The sequence below is a fragment of the Triturus cristatus genome, chromosome 4_2, assembly GCF_964204655.1.
Source record: "Triturus cristatus chromosome 4_2, aTriCri1.1, whole genome shotgun sequence".
NCBI classification, from domain to species: Eukaryota; Metazoa; Chordata; class Amphibia; order Caudata; family Salamandridae; genus Triturus; species Triturus cristatus.
The window spans coordinates 326888588-326908143 of record NC_140586.1 but is presented as its reverse complement, the minus strand read 5'-3'; the positions used below and the strand labels follow the sequence as shown (position 1 = coordinate 326908143).

The 19556-nt window shown below is 49.8% G+C and overlaps 1 protein-coding gene across 3 annotated transcripts in view; it reads left to right on the top strand.

Annotated features, from left to right (window-relative positions):
• PRRC2C (proline rich coiled-coil 2C) overlaps nucleotides 1–19556 on the top strand; it is a 1321979-nt gene that overhangs the window by 909939 nt on the left and 392484 nt on the right. For all 3 annotated transcript variants that reach the window (XM_085601696.1, XM_085601697.1, XM_085601695.1), the window contains exon 24: nucleotides 1105–1432. In XM_085601696.1, the coding sequence (XP_085457822.1) occupies nucleotides 1105–1432 (328 nt within the window). The remainder of the gene's footprint in view (nucleotides 1–1104; nucleotides 1433–19556) is intronic.

Below are 19556 nucleotides of genomic sequence, written 5' to 3'. Positions count from 1 at the left end.
TCCAAATAAACTTATTATTATTCAATAGGCCTTATTTCATAACTTTTTGGTGTTGAAAGATGTACATAACTGGAAAGTGTGAAAATTGTAAAGACCACTAAACTGTGGCTTGAGAGTATTTGAAATTGCATGTGGGTTGCCATAGTGGCTTTACACAAGTGGGGTGATGAAGTGTTGAGCAAATGTTAGCTTATGTTAGTTTATCAGATGTCATGTAGTTAGAACGAGGCACAGAAGAGATTTGGAATTGTTTTGTACTTTTTAGGAGTAATGATTCCATTTGAGGCGCATGCCTGGCACTCTACGAGCAATAGAGGCATATTTTTTTCCGTGGTTGACATTTTTGTCATTTTGATCTAAGGACCTCAACGCTAAAGTAAATTATTTTGTGTTTGAAACAGCTAAAATTTGCTCATAGTTTGTTCCCGTTGCATCCAAGCCTGCAGCAAAATACCTGTAATGGAAGAAGGATAATTTTATAATTGTAAAGATGTTTAGGCCATCTTTGAAGAATATTTATCGGTGATTTAGAGATGTAATTAAGACTGTGAAGGAACCTATCTTTCCTGTACTACGACAAAGTGGGAGACGCGTTTCTCCCTGTTGCAGCTGCCCTGGATTTGTAGTTTCTGTTGAGACTGAAGATCTTTCATTTAACCTTTGGTCTTTCAATATGGCTTAGGCAGCGCTTTGGTTATTTAGTGGCTTCTTAAGTTTTTGACTATGGTAGATAAAATTAGTTAGATTAGCATGTGTGCCTGCTTTATCTTAGTTTGTTTTAATCTGTATATCCAATTTATACAATGCAAATAGCAAATCACTTCCTTCTGCCCTCAGATTTGTGTTGAATAAGTATATTCTATTCTAGTTTCGAGGTGCAGAAGTGAAATCTGCAAGCAAAATGATTACATCTAGGCAACCCACATGTTCCCAGGCCCCACTCACATTTGCGAGTGACTTAAAAGCATAGTTAAAAACATGAGGCCCCTTTTCTGTACCAATCCTTTGGTTTGTTCTTATAAAATGTCAAGATTCTAGACATTCTTATGAATTTGATCTATACAACAAGCAAAACACAAATCAACCTTTACTTTCTTTTATCAGATGGAGTCAGCGAGGAAAGCATGGGAGAATTCACCCAGTGTGCCAGAGAAGACATCACCAGTGACCACAGCTGCACCTCCCATCACGAATGCCAGTGTAGGCAGTGGTGCAGGTGGTAGTGGTGGAGCTGTTGGAGCTGGTGGCAGCATTAGTGGCAGTGGTAGTAGCAGCAACAGCATCAGCAGCGGAGGCATTGTCATCAGCAGCGGTGCTTCAGGAGGCAGCAGTGGTGGCAACATGGGAAGTGGTGGAAATTACGTCTCCTTTTCCAGCTCATCCATGCCTCCAATTCCTGTGGCGTCCATCACACCATCTACTTCTCTGTCTGGTAAGATTTGAAACATTGCACCTTGCAGTTTGCACACATTGAAAAAATTATACAGGCTTGATCTTCAGTAAGTAGGTCTGATCTTTGTCAGGCCTATCTCTACAACAAGGATTTCGGTCAACCATCACATATTTCTTAAAAGATTACTCGTAGATAAATAAATAGAAGAAACCTCCAATTGAAAACCTGATGAGATCAGAATCTTAAAGCAGGCACAGATGCTGTCCATTGGTTGCTTTAGAAGAAATCAGCATTCACTGTGTTCAGAACATGATACGGCTATCCATACAAATCTTCTAAAAGGGTCTAATTTAAAACTGCAGTCAGATTTTTAGGTCTACTCTTCCCACTTCCATGCTTTTTATTTTCAGAATAGATCTGGGATAGTGGTACTTTGACCCGACTCTGAGGCTGCAGCACATGAAGTCTTTGTATCCATAGGTCTTAGACCAGACCGTATGTTCAAAAGGCGTTGAAAATAGTACTTACTCCATTAATATGTAGAATTCAGACGTTTCAAGTATGGTATTGATCCAAAGCTTGAGTACCACAAGTGAAACCTGCAAAATAGAACACTAGTAGCACTGAAATTCTAATTAGTTCTGTGAGTACAACCATATCAGCTCTTGAAGTAGAACTGTTGATGTCCCAGGGATTGAACTTGAGATAACCCAAATCCCCAAAATAAAACTACACACACTAGAAATAGAAACACGGACAGGAGAAATAAAAAATATAGGAAGTGGAATAGTGGTGCCTTGTTAATATAAACACATTTTTTATTGATTTCCACAGTCTGTTTACTTGTCCTTTATAGTCTAGTTATTCATCTTGTCTTTCTCTATTTTGTGCTTTGTTTTTCTTTCTATAAGTATGGAGTAACTGTGTATATGGTAGGAGTCCGTGTGGACACTTTCTGCACTATTTTGCACTTTTCTGGGGATCCGTTTATTGCCAATCAAATTCCCATCACTTGTAAACATGAAGTTTCATACCTTTTGCATCACGAATGGCATGCATTTTCACACATGTGATAGCACCTGCATGTATCTTGTATGCACCGTAATTAAACTGTAGTCAAGTCTCTAAGCAAGTACCTCTTACGCATTAATGCACTTCTAGTAACTTGGGTTTTCTGTGTTTGTATTTTCTATGAATGGTATATTGCCTTAATTAAACGTATGTAATGTGAATCAATGATTTAAGAGCATGACATCAACGTCACTTAGAACCAATTGTGTTTAGATTATTAAGTTTGAAGATGCACATTTATCAGTTGTTCTATATAGAACGATGAATAGGCAAGGAAATAGCAAAGTTAGAGGCTCTGCATGTGTTTCGTCTCCTACCTCTGTTAAGGGTGAAATGCAAATTCAACAGAAGTTCAGTTGCAGGATGGTCATGATGGCTCTACACTGCTTCAGCTCGGTATGGCTTTCAGACATGGTTAATCCCATGGCACGGCTACTTTGTCATTTTCTGGACCTCGCATAGCTCTTATAAGGCCCTCCACACTTTCACATAATCTCTAAGCTTGTGTGCGATGTTAAAAAGATAATGACTTAAAAGTACGTGAAAATCTTTGACACTTTAGACTGAGGGGAACATGTATAAGTAACTATGGTTTTCCCGTTATCGTAATTGCAATGAGTAAGTTTAGTTTCCCCTCTTGTATGACAGCCATGCAATAATGTCTGTAGAACTTTATGTAGACTTCTGCATTGCTGATCTGTTTTTTTTCACAACCATTTTAATTGCTAAAGGAGGGTGTTCATAGACACTTTATAGTGGTCTCTATTTTTGCTATGTCTGGACACTTCAGTTTGTTTTGGACTTTCGATTTTGTGCTGAATGAATTGCTTCACAAGTCTTTGAACTTCATTTCTTTTAGTGATATCAAACATTTTGCATTTCTTCTAATAGTCATCTTATCTAGCAAGAATTGAAACAACAGGCTTTGTTGGCAGAAGAGCTGATAAGGGACACACTGGTTCAAAGGAAACACTCAATCTATTGACCAACGATAACTTTGATTTCACACAGGAAATTTGCCTTCCTGAGCTTTCTCAAAATGTGGATGTTTGGACTATCTGCTTAGGCATGGATTTGTTGTTGCCTTTATCCTGCGTGTCCAGTAGCTTTTTATTTTAGAGACTTTCCCTTACATTCAACTTGCATTTTGGCTTGGGGATTTACCAATGAATGCTACTGAAGAAACTAGAATGTGTGCATCTTTAACTGCCTTTTTAGCCCTCAGTACTATGTGTAGGATAAACAATAACATTGGTTGATACTGAAGTATTGCATTAGCACTTAAAGAAAACAAGCATTGGCATAGCCAATAGGTCTCTCCTCTGGGACCTTATAAGTGTTTTGCCACAGGTGTTTGGAAGTTTGGTAAGAGATGCAATTTAACATAAAGGGACCCCACACCTCGTTGATACATGCAGTACCTGCAGTTCAATCAAACGAGAAGAGTGCTTGGGCAAACCTATTATAAGATCTCAATCAATGGAGAAGGCACGCTTTACTGCAACTTGTGCATGCTTTCACCTTGTAAATATTTAACACATGATCCGAGGCAGTTGAATGCTATAACTGATACGTGAGGGAGAGAGGGAGAGACGGAAGCAGAGGGAGAGACGGAAGCAGAGGGAGAGACGGAAGCAGAGGGAGAGACGGAAGCAGAGGGAGAGACGGAAGCAGAGGGAGAGACGGAAGCAGAGGGACGGATGGACAGAGGGAGGGACGGCGCGACGGAGAGAGGGAGGGAACGAGGCACAGTGTACACACATTCTTCTCTCTCTAACAATCCATGTTACATTTGTTTTTCTAAAACATTTATGTTCGAGGCATATGAGCTGCAGATCACACACTTAGCATATATCGCCATCTGGTGTTGGGCCCGGATGTTTACACTTGTTTTTGTCCTGGAAAGTCTTTGGAAGTCACAAGGTAAGTGACTCCTCCTTTGGATCATAGTGCACATGGGCATCGGCTCCATCCTCAGATAGTTTTTTTCCGCCATCGGGCTCGGATGTGTTTCTCGCGCTCCTGTTCAGAACCGTTACCGATTCCATTCCGACGCGCAATGCTACGCCCTTTCTACGGTATTGTCTTGATCGCGAACCCTACTTGTCGCACATCTCTCCACGTCGAAGTCTTCGATTCCGGTCGTCGACTAAGGCCTTCGGGCATACCTGGGCCTCAGCATCTGGCTCATGGAAAGGACGCCATTCAAGAAGTGTCCTCTTTGTGGGTCGAAGTTTCCCCACACCGATCTGCATGAGTTGTGTGACCTCTGCTTGTCACTGGAGCATGAGGCCAAAGACTGTCCAGCTTGGGCCTCTTTCTGCTCCAAGAAGACCATTCGGGATCGGCAAGCTCGGAGGACCATGGCTCGCTCGTCGACAGCAATCCCTGACGACATCTTCCAAGAGGGCGTTGATGTACCGGAGCGGGAGCAGATCGAAGAAGGCCTTGTCAGCACTTCTGAAGCCAATGACTCTGACGTCGATGAAATCACTCCGGCTCAGAGGGTCGTAAGTAAAGACGTCGACCCTGACCCTCTCCATACAAAAAGGCTTTGGTCACGCCTTCGGGCCCAGGTGCACACCGACACACCGCTTCCCACACCCTGCCCTCGGGCCCGGCAAAGAGGCCTACCAAGCCTTCCGGCGACTCTGGCTCGAGTCAGCCTGCTTCAAGTGCCGAAACTCAATCTTCGGCACCGAAAAAGAAACCGCCCTCCTCCTCCGTGTCGACCGATGCTTCCACCTCAAAGCCTTCGACACCGAAAACAACAAGCACCGACTCGCCGGCACCAAAAAACACTCAAAGCCAACCAAGAAGCCACTCCCCAAGAGTTCGGACTCACACTCTTCAGACCGAAAAAGCATACAGAGACTGCAAAATAACACGGGTCCAAACCCAAAGACGCTCTGGAGCCGGTGCCGAAAAAGCCCTCGGAACAAACACTCAGCGCCAAAAACCCAACCTTCATCAGAAGAGCTTTTTCGACCAGACCCTGCACAAAATACTGTGGTTAAAGACCCTAAAACTGGCCAATTGACACTAAGTTCCAGGAAAAGACCACTGGACAAGGCTACACCTGCTCCACCACCTAAGAGGGACATTGCTACATCACCTCTTAGAGTTCCTTCACCACCACCACCACCTCCTCCCCCTCCCTCACCACCTCGTTCTTCTACACCATCTCCTACACCAGTAGACGATGACACCTCTAATGACACATGGGGAGGTGCGGACGATCTGCCACTAGGGGATCCCAATCCACCTGGTTCCCCTGACCCCTGGGATGACAATACACCTGATGTCCCTACTCTCCCACAAGATGACATCTACCCCTCTAGGCCTTCCCCACCAGGGGATACCATGGGCTTTAATCAGCTCGTACACCGAACTGCCCAGTACCACGGGGTCGACCTACACACAGACCCCATGGAGGAGGATTTCTTTTTGGACACTTTCGACAACACCCAAAGGTCCACATCACTTTACCCATGCTCAAAGGAGTTATTAAGCATGCTCCAGATGTATTTAAAGATCCTGTTAGGACCCTCGCATAGAGAAAAAAAACAAAGCTGCCCCTACAGACCCAGCTTACATTAAGGGCCCTGTTCCAATGCCAGAAAGAGGGCTAACTCTCAAACATCAGGTGACGGAGCCCCACCCGACAGTCTAAACTCTTGGACTCCTCCGGCAAGAGAACAGCCTCACAAGCAGCTAACATATGGCGCTTCGCCAACACTCATGCCCTGCTAGCCAGATACGATAGGGCACACTATGATGAGTTAGAGTCCCTATTGCAACACCTCCCAATCTGAAAGAAACCCGTTAGATTCCTCACCTTAGAATATCCCCAGGCGTCAGACTGGATCCGGAAGATTTTTCGTCAGCAATACCCGTTGCGCGTCGCTAGGCGTCGTCTGCGGCTCCTCGTCCGTCGTTGGCGCCGTAATGACGTCGTCGGAGTACTTAGACGCCGCCCTCGCGCGCTGACGTCAGTTCTTCTTTTTTCCGCACCAGTAAGCACCGATCCGGGAGAGCTACCCCTTTTAGTCTTTTTTGACTAAATATTTTGATCCCTTTTGATCTTTGTCAATTGACATCTGGTGCCAGTAGGATGCCTGGGTTCAAGGCTTGCAACGATTGCCACCGATGTCGGTGACCGATCACCACCGCCGGTGCCTCTACTGTTTGGGCCACGACGCGGACTCATGCTCCGACTGCAAGGCCCTGACCTCGAAAGCTAGGCGGGAGCGGTCCCGTAAGCTTCTCGAGCTCCGACACTCGGCTCCGCGCCCTTCTCGATCCCGGTCCAGGAGGAGATCCAAGGATCGGTCGCGGAGCCGCGACAGACGTCATCGCTCGTCTGGCTCGAAGTCTTCGGGTAAGTCCAAGCGATCTAAGAAGTCCAAGAGGCGACACCGCTCTTAGGACTCCCCTCACCGGTCGCGCGACTCGGCCGAGGGTCAGGGTGGTTCCACCCCCGCGGCTCTGCAAGAGCCGCAGGCGCAGCGCACGTCCCCATACCCGCCGGTCCCTGGGACTGACGAGACGCCGGTGGAGATCGGTGCCTTCCTCTCGGCCATGAGGAAACTACCTCCACCGTCGACGCCCGCCTGCGCGCCTTCGGGCCCCGCGGACTCGACTGGGCGACCTTGCGCGATGGCGGCTCCGGCCCGACGCCGCAGGTCCCCGAGGGGCCCATGCCTGGGCCCCCGACGACGCCGGTTGACCTCGTCACGCCTCCTCCGCCGGCGCCGACTCCAGTTCCACCCCCGACGCCGACTCCGGTCGATGTCGTTCCCCGGCTCAGCCCCTGTCCGGACCCGACGCCGATGCGGCGCCCACCGCCGCCGCATCCGACGCCGCTCAACACTCACTATGTCTATCGTCCGGCTCCGATCATTCCACCTGTTTACCAGGAATCGGATGACGGGGGCGACTGGGAGGGTCCGATGACCCTATGGCCGTTCAGGCTCAACTGTCACAGGACTGGGCAGATGAACTGGGGGAGGCCAGTGGTCTGGATACCTCACCGGACACTGGATTCATCTCTCCTCCGACTGTGGCTTCGGAGGAGGGTGCTGCTTTTTCCGTGGTGCTGCGCAAGGCGGCCGAAGCCCTAGGGCTGGAGTTGACTGCCGTGGCTGGGAGGACTAACATCCTCACTGAGGTGCTTCAGTCTGCAGCAAGCTCCACTGAGCCTCTGCTGCCCTTCAATGAGGCCCTCACTGACGTTCTACAGGGCACCTGGTCCAAGCCCTCCACAGTCCCTTCTGTGGATAGAAACGTCGCCAGGCGCCACCGCCCTGCTCCGGGCGACACCAGTTTTCTGTCGCAACACCCCACCCCCGAGAGCCTGGTTATCCAGGCCTCTACCTCCCACACCTCCTTCCCGTCTGCTCCTCCGGACCGGGATTCCAAGAGACTGGTACAGTTTGGCAAGAAGCTGTTCTCCTCCCTCAGTTTAGGCCTGCGGTCTTTAAACACCGCCTGTCTCTTGGACCGTTTCTCCCACTCTTTGTGGGATACGGTGGAGGACATGCTGCACCTGTGCCCGGAGGAGGCCCGGACGCGACTTTCCCAGGCTCTGGCCGATGGGAGGGATGCAGCGCGCCATGCAATCAGGTGTGGACTTGACACCACGGACTCGCTGGGTAGGGCGATTTCCACCATGGTGGCGCTTCGGCGTCACGCCTGGCTGCGGTCCACGTCCTTTTCGGGGGATGTCCAGAGCACTCTCATGGACATGCCCTTTGATGGCGCTCGACTTTTTGGTGAAAAAGCGGACAGTGCGCTGGCTCGCTTTAAGGACTCTCGGGCTACGGCCACGTCCTTGGGCCTTTCGGCCCCGCGACCGCAAGCTTCCGCTTTTCGCCCCTTTCGTGGCCAAGGAAGGGGCGCCTCCTCAAGTCCGCAGAGCCACCGGCCGCAGACCCAACCTGCACGCGGACGTGGTTTCTGCCGAGGCGGTTCTGGAGGACGACGCAGTCAGTCCACATCCACCCCGGCAGCATCCGCCTCAAAGCCTTCCTAGTCCGAGCTTTCAGGCCCATTCATCGCCAGTGGGAGGCAGAGTTCGCCATCACCTGCTCCACTGGCGTACCATCACTTCGGACAGGTGGGTGCTGCAAATCGTCGGAAGGGGCTACTCGAGACGACCCCTCCAGCCATGCCACCGCAGCACCACCGTATCTCGGAGGATCATTTGAATCTTCTGCGAGAGGAAGTTTCGGCCCTCTTGGCCAAAGAGGCCGTCGAGCGCGTTCCGAGCCCAGAAGTAGGTCGTGGTTGTTATTCCCACTACTTTCTGGTTCCCAAGAAGGGCAAAGGGGGCCTACGCCCTATCTTGGACCTCAGGAACGTCAATGCCTTCCTCTGGAAGGAACGGTTCAAGATGTTGACTTTGGCTCAGGTTCTAGCTGCCCTCGACCCTGGAGACTGGATGGTAGCGTTGGACTTGCAGGACGCATATTTCCACATCCCCGTCCTGCCGGCCCACCGGCGTTACCTGCGGTTCACGGTGGGCCAGGAGCACTTTCAGTTCACCGTGCTCCCCTTTGGCCTCACCAGTGCCCCTCGGGTGTTCACGAAAGTGATGGCGGTGGTCGCAGCTCATCTGCGCAGATCAGGGGTTCCAGTCTTCCCCTATCTCGACGACTGGTTGTTGAAGGCGGGCTCGCCCCAGGCAGTCGTCTCCCACCTCCAGACTACGGCGGATCTCCTGCATTTGCTGGGGTTTTCCATCAACGTGCCGAAGTCACACCTGAGTCCCCCTCAGAAGCTCCTCTTCATCGGAGCGGTTCTCGATTCGGCGCAGTTCCGGGTCTATCCGCCGGAACAGCGGGTCCGGGATATTCAGGCCCTGATTCCCATCTTTCGGCCTCTATCCTGGGTTTCGGTCAGGCTAGTGTTGCGGCTTCTGGGGCTGATGGCCTCCTGCATCCTACTAGTGCATCACGCCAGGCGGCGCATGCGGGCTCTACAGTGGGACCTGAAGTTTCAGTGGGCCCAGCATCACGGCAACCTGTCCGACCATGTCTTGATCTCGGAGGGCACTGCATAGCAGTTGCAGTGGTGGCTCACGGACCGCGATTGGGTCACGGGCAAGAGCCTCTCCCTTCCCCAACCGGAGCATGTCATAGTGACGGATGCGTCCCTCCTGTTATGGGGTGGCCATATGGGAGAGGCGGAGATCAGAGGCCTCTGGTCTCCGGCGGAGTCTCGTCTCCACATCAACCTGTTGGAGTTGAGAGCGATCCGACTTAAACTGAAAGCCTTCCTTCCCTCTGTCAGGGGAAGTGTCGTGCAGGTGTTCACGGACAACACCACCGCCATGTGGTACTGCAACAAACAGGGCGGGGTGGGGTCGTGGACCCTTTGTCAGGAGGCTCTGCGCCTCTGGATGTGGCTGGAACACCAGGGCGTCACCCTAGTGGTTCAACATCTGGCGGGCTCTCTGAACGCCAGAGCAGACGAACTCAGCCGCCGGTGCATGATGGATCACGAATGGCGTCTGAACTCCGAAGTGGCGCAAGGTCTCTTTCAGCAGTGGGGAGAGCCTTGGTTAGATCTATTCGCCACCGAAGAGAACGCGCAATGTCAGCAGTTCTGCGCCTTGGAATTTCCATGGCGGCACCCGCTCGGCGACGCTTTTCGTCACGAGTGGAGTTGCGGTCTGTTGTACGCCTTTCCGCCTATACCACTTCTGACCAGAGTGCTGAAGAAGATCAGGCACGACCGGGCCCAAGTCATCTTGGTGGCTCTGGATTGGGCACAAAGGTACTGGTATCCCGAGCTTCTCAGTATGTTGACCGATCCTCCGATACGTCTGCCCCTTCGGGAGGATCTTCTGTCGCAGCAGCAGGGGACGGTCCTCCACCCGAACCTGTCCAGCCTCCACCTCCATGTGTGGAGATTGAGCGGCGGCAGTTGATGCCATTTGACTTGCCTCCTGAAGTCTGTGATATCATTCTGGCAGCCTGGCGTCCCTCCACAAAGACTGTATACGCCTGCCGGTGGAACAAATTTGTGGCATGGTGCACAGCAAAGGCTGTGGATCCCCTTTCCGCCCCTCTTTCTGAGGTTCTTCTTTTTCTTCTTTCTTTGGCCCGACAGGGCTCTGCCCTGGGCACCTTGAAAGGTTATCTTGCTGCCCTCTCTGCCTTCTTACGGCTTCCTGATCAGCCTTCTCTTTTCAAGTCCCCTGTGGTTCAACGCTTTCTTAAAGGCATTACTCATACGTTCCCTCCTGTTCCTTTCGTAATGCCTCAGTGGGACTTGTTCTCACATTTCTGATGTGTGCTCCCTTTGAGCCTCTTCACAATTGTCCTCTTCGTCTTCTGACGCTTAAGACTGCTTTCCTGGTAGCCATCACCTCGGCTAGACGGGTGAGTGAGCTCCAGGCTCTATCGTTCAAGCCTCCTTTTCTATCTGTTCATCCGGACAAGGTTGTCCTTCGGCCTCGTCCTTCTTTTCTACCGAAGGTGGTGACTCCCTTTCATCTTGGGCAATCTGTCACCTTGCCCACCTCCTTTCCGCATCCTTCCAAAGAGGAGGAGAGGTTCCACCGTCTGGACCCAAAACGTGCACTCTCCTTTTATTTGGACCGCACAAAACAGTTCCGGGTGGACGACCAACTTTTCGTTGGATACGTGGGTGCTAAGAAGGGGAAAGCTGTGCACAAATGGACCATCTCCCGGTGGGTCGTTTTGTGCATCAAAATCTGTTACTCCTTGGCGAAAAAGGACCCTCCTGTTGGGCTGCGCGCCCATTCTACTCTGGCTACAGCGGCTACTGCTGCTTTGGGACGGGGAGTCCATTTGCAGGACATCTGTCAGGCGGCTACGTGGGCTTCGCTACACACGTTTGCCAGGCATTATTGCCTTGACAGCCAAGTCCGGAGGGATGGCTGCTTTGGCCGTTCTGTCCTCCAGGACTTTCTGGTGTGATCTTGGTTCGCAGACCCACCACCGGGGTTGGTATTGCTTGGGTATCTATTCTAAGGTGAGAAATCTAACTAACGTGTTTCTTTCAGATGAACAAGTTACTTACCTTTGGTAACGATGTATCTGTAAGAAACATTAGTTAGTTAGATTCCTCACCGACCCACCCATCCTCCCCGTTCTGCGAACTGACATCTAGGGTTAAGGTTGTCCTTTTCAGGCCCCTAGACTTTTTTGGCACCAGTGTCGGTCTCTTGCATGGCTCTGCATTCCTGGCGCGGAAAGCTATGTACAAGAACTGACGTCAGCGCGCGAGGGCGGCATCTAAGTACTCCGACGTCATTACGGCGCACGACGCCAACGACGGATGCGGAGCCGCAGACGACGCCTAGCGACGCGCATGGGGTATTGCTGACGAAAAATCTTCCGGATCCAGTCTGACGCCTGGGGATATTCTAAGGTGAGGAATCTAACTAACTAATGTTTCTTACAGATACATAGTTACCGAAGGTAAGTAACTTGTTCTACAAAAACAAAGCCGACGACCTCATACAGGAGGGTAAACTCATTACCAATACCTCCATCCGTTGCTCTCTCGATGTGGCAGATACCGCCTCCAGAGCTGTAAATACCAGTGTCCTTTTGCGTAGGCACACTTGGCTACGCATTTCAGGCTTTAAGCCTGAGGTATAAACTTCAATCCTGAACCAACCATTCGACCAAGAGCACCTCTTTGGCCCTAATGTAGACTCCTCCCTGGAGAAAATGAAAAAGGACACAGACACAGCCAAGTCAATGGGAGCCTTGCAATCGCAAGCTCCCAGACGGTCTTTTCGTCGCTCCTCCTACAAAGGCAACTCCAGAGGCTACTCATCAGACAACCACTCCACCTATTACAAGGCTCCCACCCAGTCCACCTTCACCAAAGGTTACCAGAGAGGAGGTTGCAGAGGCAACAATAACAAGGCCAGAGGCAAGACTAACACCTGCTCTGCCTCCACCCCTACCCAATGACTTCCCTCCGCTTCCCCCAGACCATTCCACTCCTGTCGGGGGAAGACTACAACAGTTCCTTCCTGTCTGGTCCAACATCACCACAGACAGGTGGGTGCGACAGATAGTTCAATCAGGTTATTGTCTCAAACTCACGTCTACCCCCCCAAATAGCGTCCAATGTCACAAGAACATCTATCACTGCTAAAGCAGGAGGTAATCTCCCTTCTACAAAATAATGCAATAGAACTGGTTCCCCTGCGCCAACAAAACACGCAAGTTTACTCCCTGTATTTTCTCATACCAAAGAAGGAAGGCTCTTTGGGACCTATTTTAGACCTCCGACCCCTAAACCTATACATAGACTCAGACCATTTCCACATGGTCACACTTAAGCAGGTCCTTCCACTTCTTTCACAAGGTGACTTCCTTGCTACCATATCTCTCAAGGATGCCTACTTCCATATTCCCATTCACGCAGCTCACAGGAAGTGTATCCGGTTTGTAGTGGACGGGCAGCACTATCAATTCAAAGTACTCCCGTTCAGAATCACAATAGCACCAAGGGTATTCACCAAGTGCCTAGCGGTAGTAGCAGCCCTCTTAAGAAGATAGAACATTCACGTCTTTCCATATCTCGACGACTGGCTCATAAAAGCCAGCTCATACAACTAGTGTGTACACCAAACTCATGCTACTATCCAACTACTCCACGACTTGAGGTTCACAGTAAACCACACCAAGTCTCATCTGCAACCGTCCCACACACAACAATACCTCGGTGCCACCATAGACACCTCAAGAGCGCTAACCTATCCCACTCCAGCCAGGATAGCAAGCATGCAGGCTCTCCTCCACAAATTTCAACCTCAACACTCCCTTCCAGCTCGACTGTTCATGCAACTCATAGGGATGATGGCCTCTTGCATATTTATAGTGCCTCACGCAAGACTCCAGATGCGTCCGCCACAAGAGTGCTTAGCACGCCAATGGAACCAGGCTCAAGGTCAGCTAACAGATCTGGTGTTGGTAGACGGTCGCTCTCATCGCTCTCTGCAATGGCGGAACACCAAAAACCTTTCCAAAGGGCGACTGATCCTAGAGCCAGTTCCGCTAATTGTCATGACAGCGGACGCATCGCTCTCTGGCTGGGGAGCTCACCTATTACATCACACCATGCAGGGCAGATGGACACCTCAACAAAAGTTACTCCACATCAACCACCTGGAGTTACTAGCCATATTCTTAGCCTTAAAAGCATTCCAAAAGCAAATATCAGGCAAAGCTGTCTTAGTCCGCACAGACAACATGACAGCCATGTACTACATACAGAAACAAGGCGGGACACTCTCTGCAGCTCTCTCAGCTAGCACAGAGCATAAGGAGATGGGCTATACCTCAGAATATATTTCTCCTAGCCCAACATGTCCAGGTAGTTTAAAACACCATAGTCGATCTGTTAAGTCGTGAAACACAACAGATCCACGAATGGGAACTTCATCCGCAAGTTCTTCAGCCATTCTTTCAAATGTGGGGGCAACCACAGATAGACCTCTTCGCCACCCCGAAAACGCCAAATGCCCAAGCTTCGCCGCCAGATATCCACACCTACTGTCCAAAGGCAATGCGATATGGATGAATTGGTCAGGCAGATTTGCGTACGCTTTTCCGCCTCTCCCACTCATTCCAGTGGTAGTGCGCAAACTAAAGCAACGCTCTCTGACTCTCATTCTAGTTGCTCCAACTTGGGCCAGACAACCGTGGTACACCACATTACTGGAACTGTCTGTAGCTCTGCACCAAAAATTACACCTCTCACCACGCCTCTTAACCCAGAACCGTGGAGAGATCAGACACCCGGACCCAGCTCAGCTCAACCTTGCGATATGGCTCCGGAGGTCTTAAAGTTTGGTTAACTTGATCTTCCCCCTGACTGTATAAACGTCATTAGAGAAGCTAGACGTCCCACCACTAGAGCCTGCTATGCAGCCAAGTGAAAGAAATTTGTGATGTATTGTCATAACACCATCAATCCCCTAGACCTGTCTGACCAACACATCATAGGGTACCTTCTACACCTCCAAAGGTACAACTTAGCCTATACGTCTATTAGACTGCACCTTGCTGCCATAGCAGCATACCTACAAAATAGACAACACTTATCACTTTTCAGGGTACCTGCCATCAAAGCCTTTATGGAAGGCCTTAAAAGGATAATTCCTCCCAGAGTTCCACCCTCACCTGTGTGGAATTTAAACATTGCTCTCACAAGACTAATGAGCCCTCCTTTTGAACCTCTACATAAATGTGAGCTACAATTCTTAACATGGAAAGTAGCTTTCCTAGTAGCTATTACTTCTCTTAGGAGAGTTAGTGAGCTATAAGCACCAACTATCCAGGACCCTTTTTTGCAAATCCATCATAATAAGGTTGTTCTACGAACTAATCCTCAATTCTTTCCAAAAGTAATTTATCCGTTCCACCTCAGTCAGTCTGTGGAGTTGCCCGTATTTTTCTCGCAACCACAGACAGTCGCAGAAAGAGCTCTTCATACTTTGGATGTTAAAAGAGCATTGGTTTATTACATGGAGAGAACACAACTTTTTTGTAAGACCAAACAACGTTTGTCACCACCACACAAAGGCAACCACATATCAAAGTCTGGGATAGCTAGTTGGATCGTTAAATGCATACAAATTTGCTACCACAAAGCAAAACTTACTTTATCTGTTCCTCCGAAAGCCCACTCTACAAGAAAGATAGGGGCTTCTATGGCATTTTTAGGGAACATTCCCTTAGATGACATCTGCAGGGCAGCTACTTGGTCTATACCGCACACATTCACAAAACACTATTGTGTAGATGTGCAAACAAAACAACAAGCTAGTGTTGGCCATTCTGTTCTCAAAACACTTTCAAACTACTGCAGCAGATACTGGTGGTCGCCGCTAGGGATGGGTACTGTTATACAATCTATGCTAAGTGTGTGAACTGCAGCTCATATGCCTCGAACGGCAAATGCTACTTACCAGTATGCATCTGTTCTTGGCATGTAGAGCTGCAGATCCACACACGTCCACCCGCCTCCCCGGCTACCTTTATCTGTTCCAGTACCATCTTATTTAGATACAGCAATTTAGATACAGCATACTTGGGCATCTTTCATGTTTCTTAAAAAGCTCCATCATTTCCCTGCTGGCGAAAAACAATCTGAGGATGGAGCCGATGCCCATGCACACTATGATCCAAAGGAGGAGGAGTCACTTACCTCGTGACTTCCAAAGACTTTCCAGAACAAAGACAAGTGCAAACATCCGGGCCCAACACCAGATGGCGATCTATGCTAAGTGTGTGGATCTGCAGCTCTACATGCCAAGAACAGATGCATACTGGTAAGAAGCATTTGCCTTATTTTTTTAAAGCACCCACCCTCCCCTCCTCCCAATATCTCTTGAAATTCAATATATAAATCACTTTGATGCCCCAAGTCAGCAAGGTGGGCCTAGTCTAGCTTCGAGGCACATCGAGGCGTCCACATGTTAAAGTCACCTGACAGGAGGGTGTGCTGGTCGAGGCACCAGAATACCCACCCAACTCATGCGTGAAGTTCTGCTCTGTGTGCTGTCACGGCACAAGCACCAGGCTGGCAACTGATGCGCAGCAAAGCGGGATTTGTGGGAGGGGGCAGTGAAAACACTGGTACCGTTATTTGAATCCTTACATCCCCCGCCCTTCCACCGTCACGGGTTGGTCAGAACACAGGCGGGGGGAGTTAGTCTCACCAAGGACTTCAGCAGGCCTCATGTTAGAATGAAGTCTCAGAGAGGCAACACTTTTAATACACCACAGCGAAAAACACTTGGTTATACAGGTGGAAATGAAGAAATCCTCAAAAAAGGGGGGGAATTTAGACTGCTGAGAAAATGTCCAGCCGCGAATATGTAATTCTACTAAACTGAGAACGCGCGCACAAAACCAACACAAAAATAACTTTTAATCTGATGACCGTCTCTGAAATCAGACCTTGAGATAAATGCACGGATTGGAAATGTGACCCTGGGGTGTGTACGTTACGCACCATGTGAGAAAGTGGCTCTGTATATACTGTTCCCTAATAGGTACAGGGTGTACAGAGTCCACAGTCCCCCAGAGGCTGATAGAGGTCAAAGTTAGGTATGACCTTACTCTCAAAAGTGGTAGCTTGGTCGAGCAGTAAGGCAGTACCAGAGGACAGTGTAAAGCATTTATTGTACACACTCAGTCAGCAAATGGTTTCACACACTCAATAACTGAACTCTAGGCCAATGGTTTATATATATAAAATATATGCTTGTTTTATTTTTAGAACCACAAAGGGGGTAAAAATATACTTTCTCAGAATGAGAGGTTGAATATAAATACTTTTGTCTTGAGCAATAAATTTGTGTAAACAGTCACAGTTGGTTGCAATAAACAATCCTATTTCCTAAACATAACAATGCATTGAGCTCAATGGTAAATTCAGGTTATTTGTAATAAATTACTTTCCAGATTACTTTTGGAATTCCAGGTCTGGCTCCTAGAACCAGCCTGGGGTCAGTATTCAGAATCAAGTGATGAAAGTCGACTTAATAACTGTAATGATTTTTAAATAATATTTAGCTATTTCAACAGTTAGCACTTAGAAAATATTTCAAAGAAAACATTCAATGGATCTCTATGGCAAGAAATTCAAATTGCAGGTAGAGTACTTTATCGTTACTTTAGTAATCCAGGACTGGGTACCTAGACCCAGGACTGGGGTCCTTATCAAAAGCAGGTAAGTAATTTCGTTTGCAGAAATGGTACGATTTTAAAAGAATATTTCAAATTTGCAAAAATAGACACTTAGAAGAAATTTCACAGAAAAGCAGACAATGGTTTCCTATGGGAGAAAAATGAGTTAGAGGTAAGTATAGTTGTGAACACTTTTCAGGGTCAGGGCTGGGCACCAAGATCCAGCACTGGGAGCTCACCTAGGAGCAGGTGAGTAAATTCGTTTTTGTCACTTGGCTGATTTTTGGTGAATTTTTGCAGTTTTGAAAAGTTCACACTTAGAAGATTTTTGAAGAAAAAGCCAGTCAATGTTACCCTATGAGGAAAATGAAGTTAGCGGTTTAAGGGTAAGTACTCGACTGGCAGAGTTGAAATTCCGGGCATGGACTCAGGGGTCCCCCAGTGTTAGGTAGGTACAGTTGGTTCACCCTCAGCGGTTTCAGGACGGCCGGGTGCAGAGAGAGTTAGGCCCAATGTTATCCTATGAGGGATAGGGGGGCCTTGGTTGGTGGCTGCTGTCTGGCAAGCTACGCGGCTGTGGGAGCTGGGCTCCTGGTCACTTACTCAGGGCAAGTGGGGAAGTAGGTTTGTGTAGAGTGGGCACTGCCAGGGCCACTCGGGCGGCTGGGTGCAGGGTGCTTTTGAGCCTTCGGGCGCTCAATGGAAATCAATGGGAATGTTCCGGTTTGGAAAAAGGCTGCAGGCTCGGGGACGAGGATGTTTCAGGTGCCACCACCACTTCGAGAGGTAAGTTGGGTAGTTGTAGGTTAGGTGGGTACCCCGGGATTTGGCACAGGGGGCCGCAGGGCGCCGGGTGCAGGGGTGCCTTTTGACGTCGGGAATCTTACCCTCTGGTTGATCGCGGTTGGGGTGGCACTTGGTTCTGAGGCTGCAGGCTTCCTCCGGGATGTCGAGGGGGGTCCTTGGGTGCCGGACTCGGGGTCACAGTCGCCGTGGGGTCGTCCTCAGGGTCTTTGTCCACTCCGGCACTGGCCAGGCTTGGCTGGTGCAGAGTGTGTTGGGTCCGCGGTTCCGGGCTGCTGCCAGGGGTTAAAAATAGGTTTCTTGAGTAGAGCCTCTACTCATGGGAGTCCCAGGGGCTTAGAGCCAAAAGGTAGCCAGGTCCTCCGGGGTTGGTGAGGTTGCTGGCCACGAGAGATGCCGCGCTGGTGCAGGTTCGGGAGTCGACAGGCCGGTAGGGCTGGGGCCTAAGCAGTTGGTGTCTTCTTCTCTTTTTAGCAGCTGCAGGGCAGGTCTTTGTTCTTCTTGCTCTTCTTGTAATTTTCTATCTGGAATCTGAGGAAGGAAGGTTCAGGGGGCCCCTAAATACTAAATACTAGATTTAGGGGCGTTACAGGTAGGTGAAGGCCAGGGACCAATGGGTCCTTGTCCTGGGGTGGGTACACCCCCTATCCTGCCTCTCTCCTGTGGGAGGGGGGCAGTAGCCTAATCCTGATAGGGTAGGGCCTCCCATCTTCAAGATGGCGAGAGCCCGGAGATGTGCTTCACCTCGCCTCCCCCACCTGAGGGGTGGGGTGGGCAGGCTGGCACATCCCCTGTCCTTGTATGGGGTTTCCGGCCAAGCTTCCCGCCAGAGTGGGGGGTTGCAGTGGCCTGGGGAAACTCCAAATGGCGGCCTGCCTTTGAAGCTTCCCTTTGCTCATCCTGGGGGAGGAGATTTCTCACCTCACCCAGGATGTGCATTGTTGCAGGCCCGGGTGAGCAGGGGTTCTCCCACCCAGGGGTCCAGCAATGTGTCTGCTGTGTGGCAGCCTGGGCAGCCTCAGAGCAGACGTGGATTGTAAGTTAGCTGTAAGGGGGCATCTCTAAGATGCCCTCTGGGGTGCTTAGTACATTAAATCCTACACTGGCATCGGTGTGGGTTCAATGTGCTGAGAAGTTTGATACCAAACTTCCCAGGCTTCAGTGTTGCCAATATGGTGCTGTGGAGCTCGTGTTTGACAAGCTCTCAGCACCATGTACTCTTAAATGACAGCACTGCACTTACAGTGCCCAGGAATGGACCCGGGTACTGTAGGGGCACAGGGCTCCTGCTCCTGTGCCCACACCATAGGCGTAATGCACCCAGCTAGAGGGGGGGCTGACATATGCCTTGGCAGTGTAGGTGATGGGCATGGTACACAGTGATGTGTGCCATGTCGACTCTTTGTTTTGTCCTGCTCCCAGACACTCTGCCTGCAAGGGCAGTTTGTGTGTGTTAGGGTACAGGGCCTCTGAGGGTGGCACAATGAGTGCTGCAGCCCTTAGAGGCCTTCCCTGGCCACAAGGCCCTGGGTACCTAGGGTACCATTTACTAGGGGCTGACATGTGGCTAGGGTTTGCCAATTTGGAGTTTGTGTGGT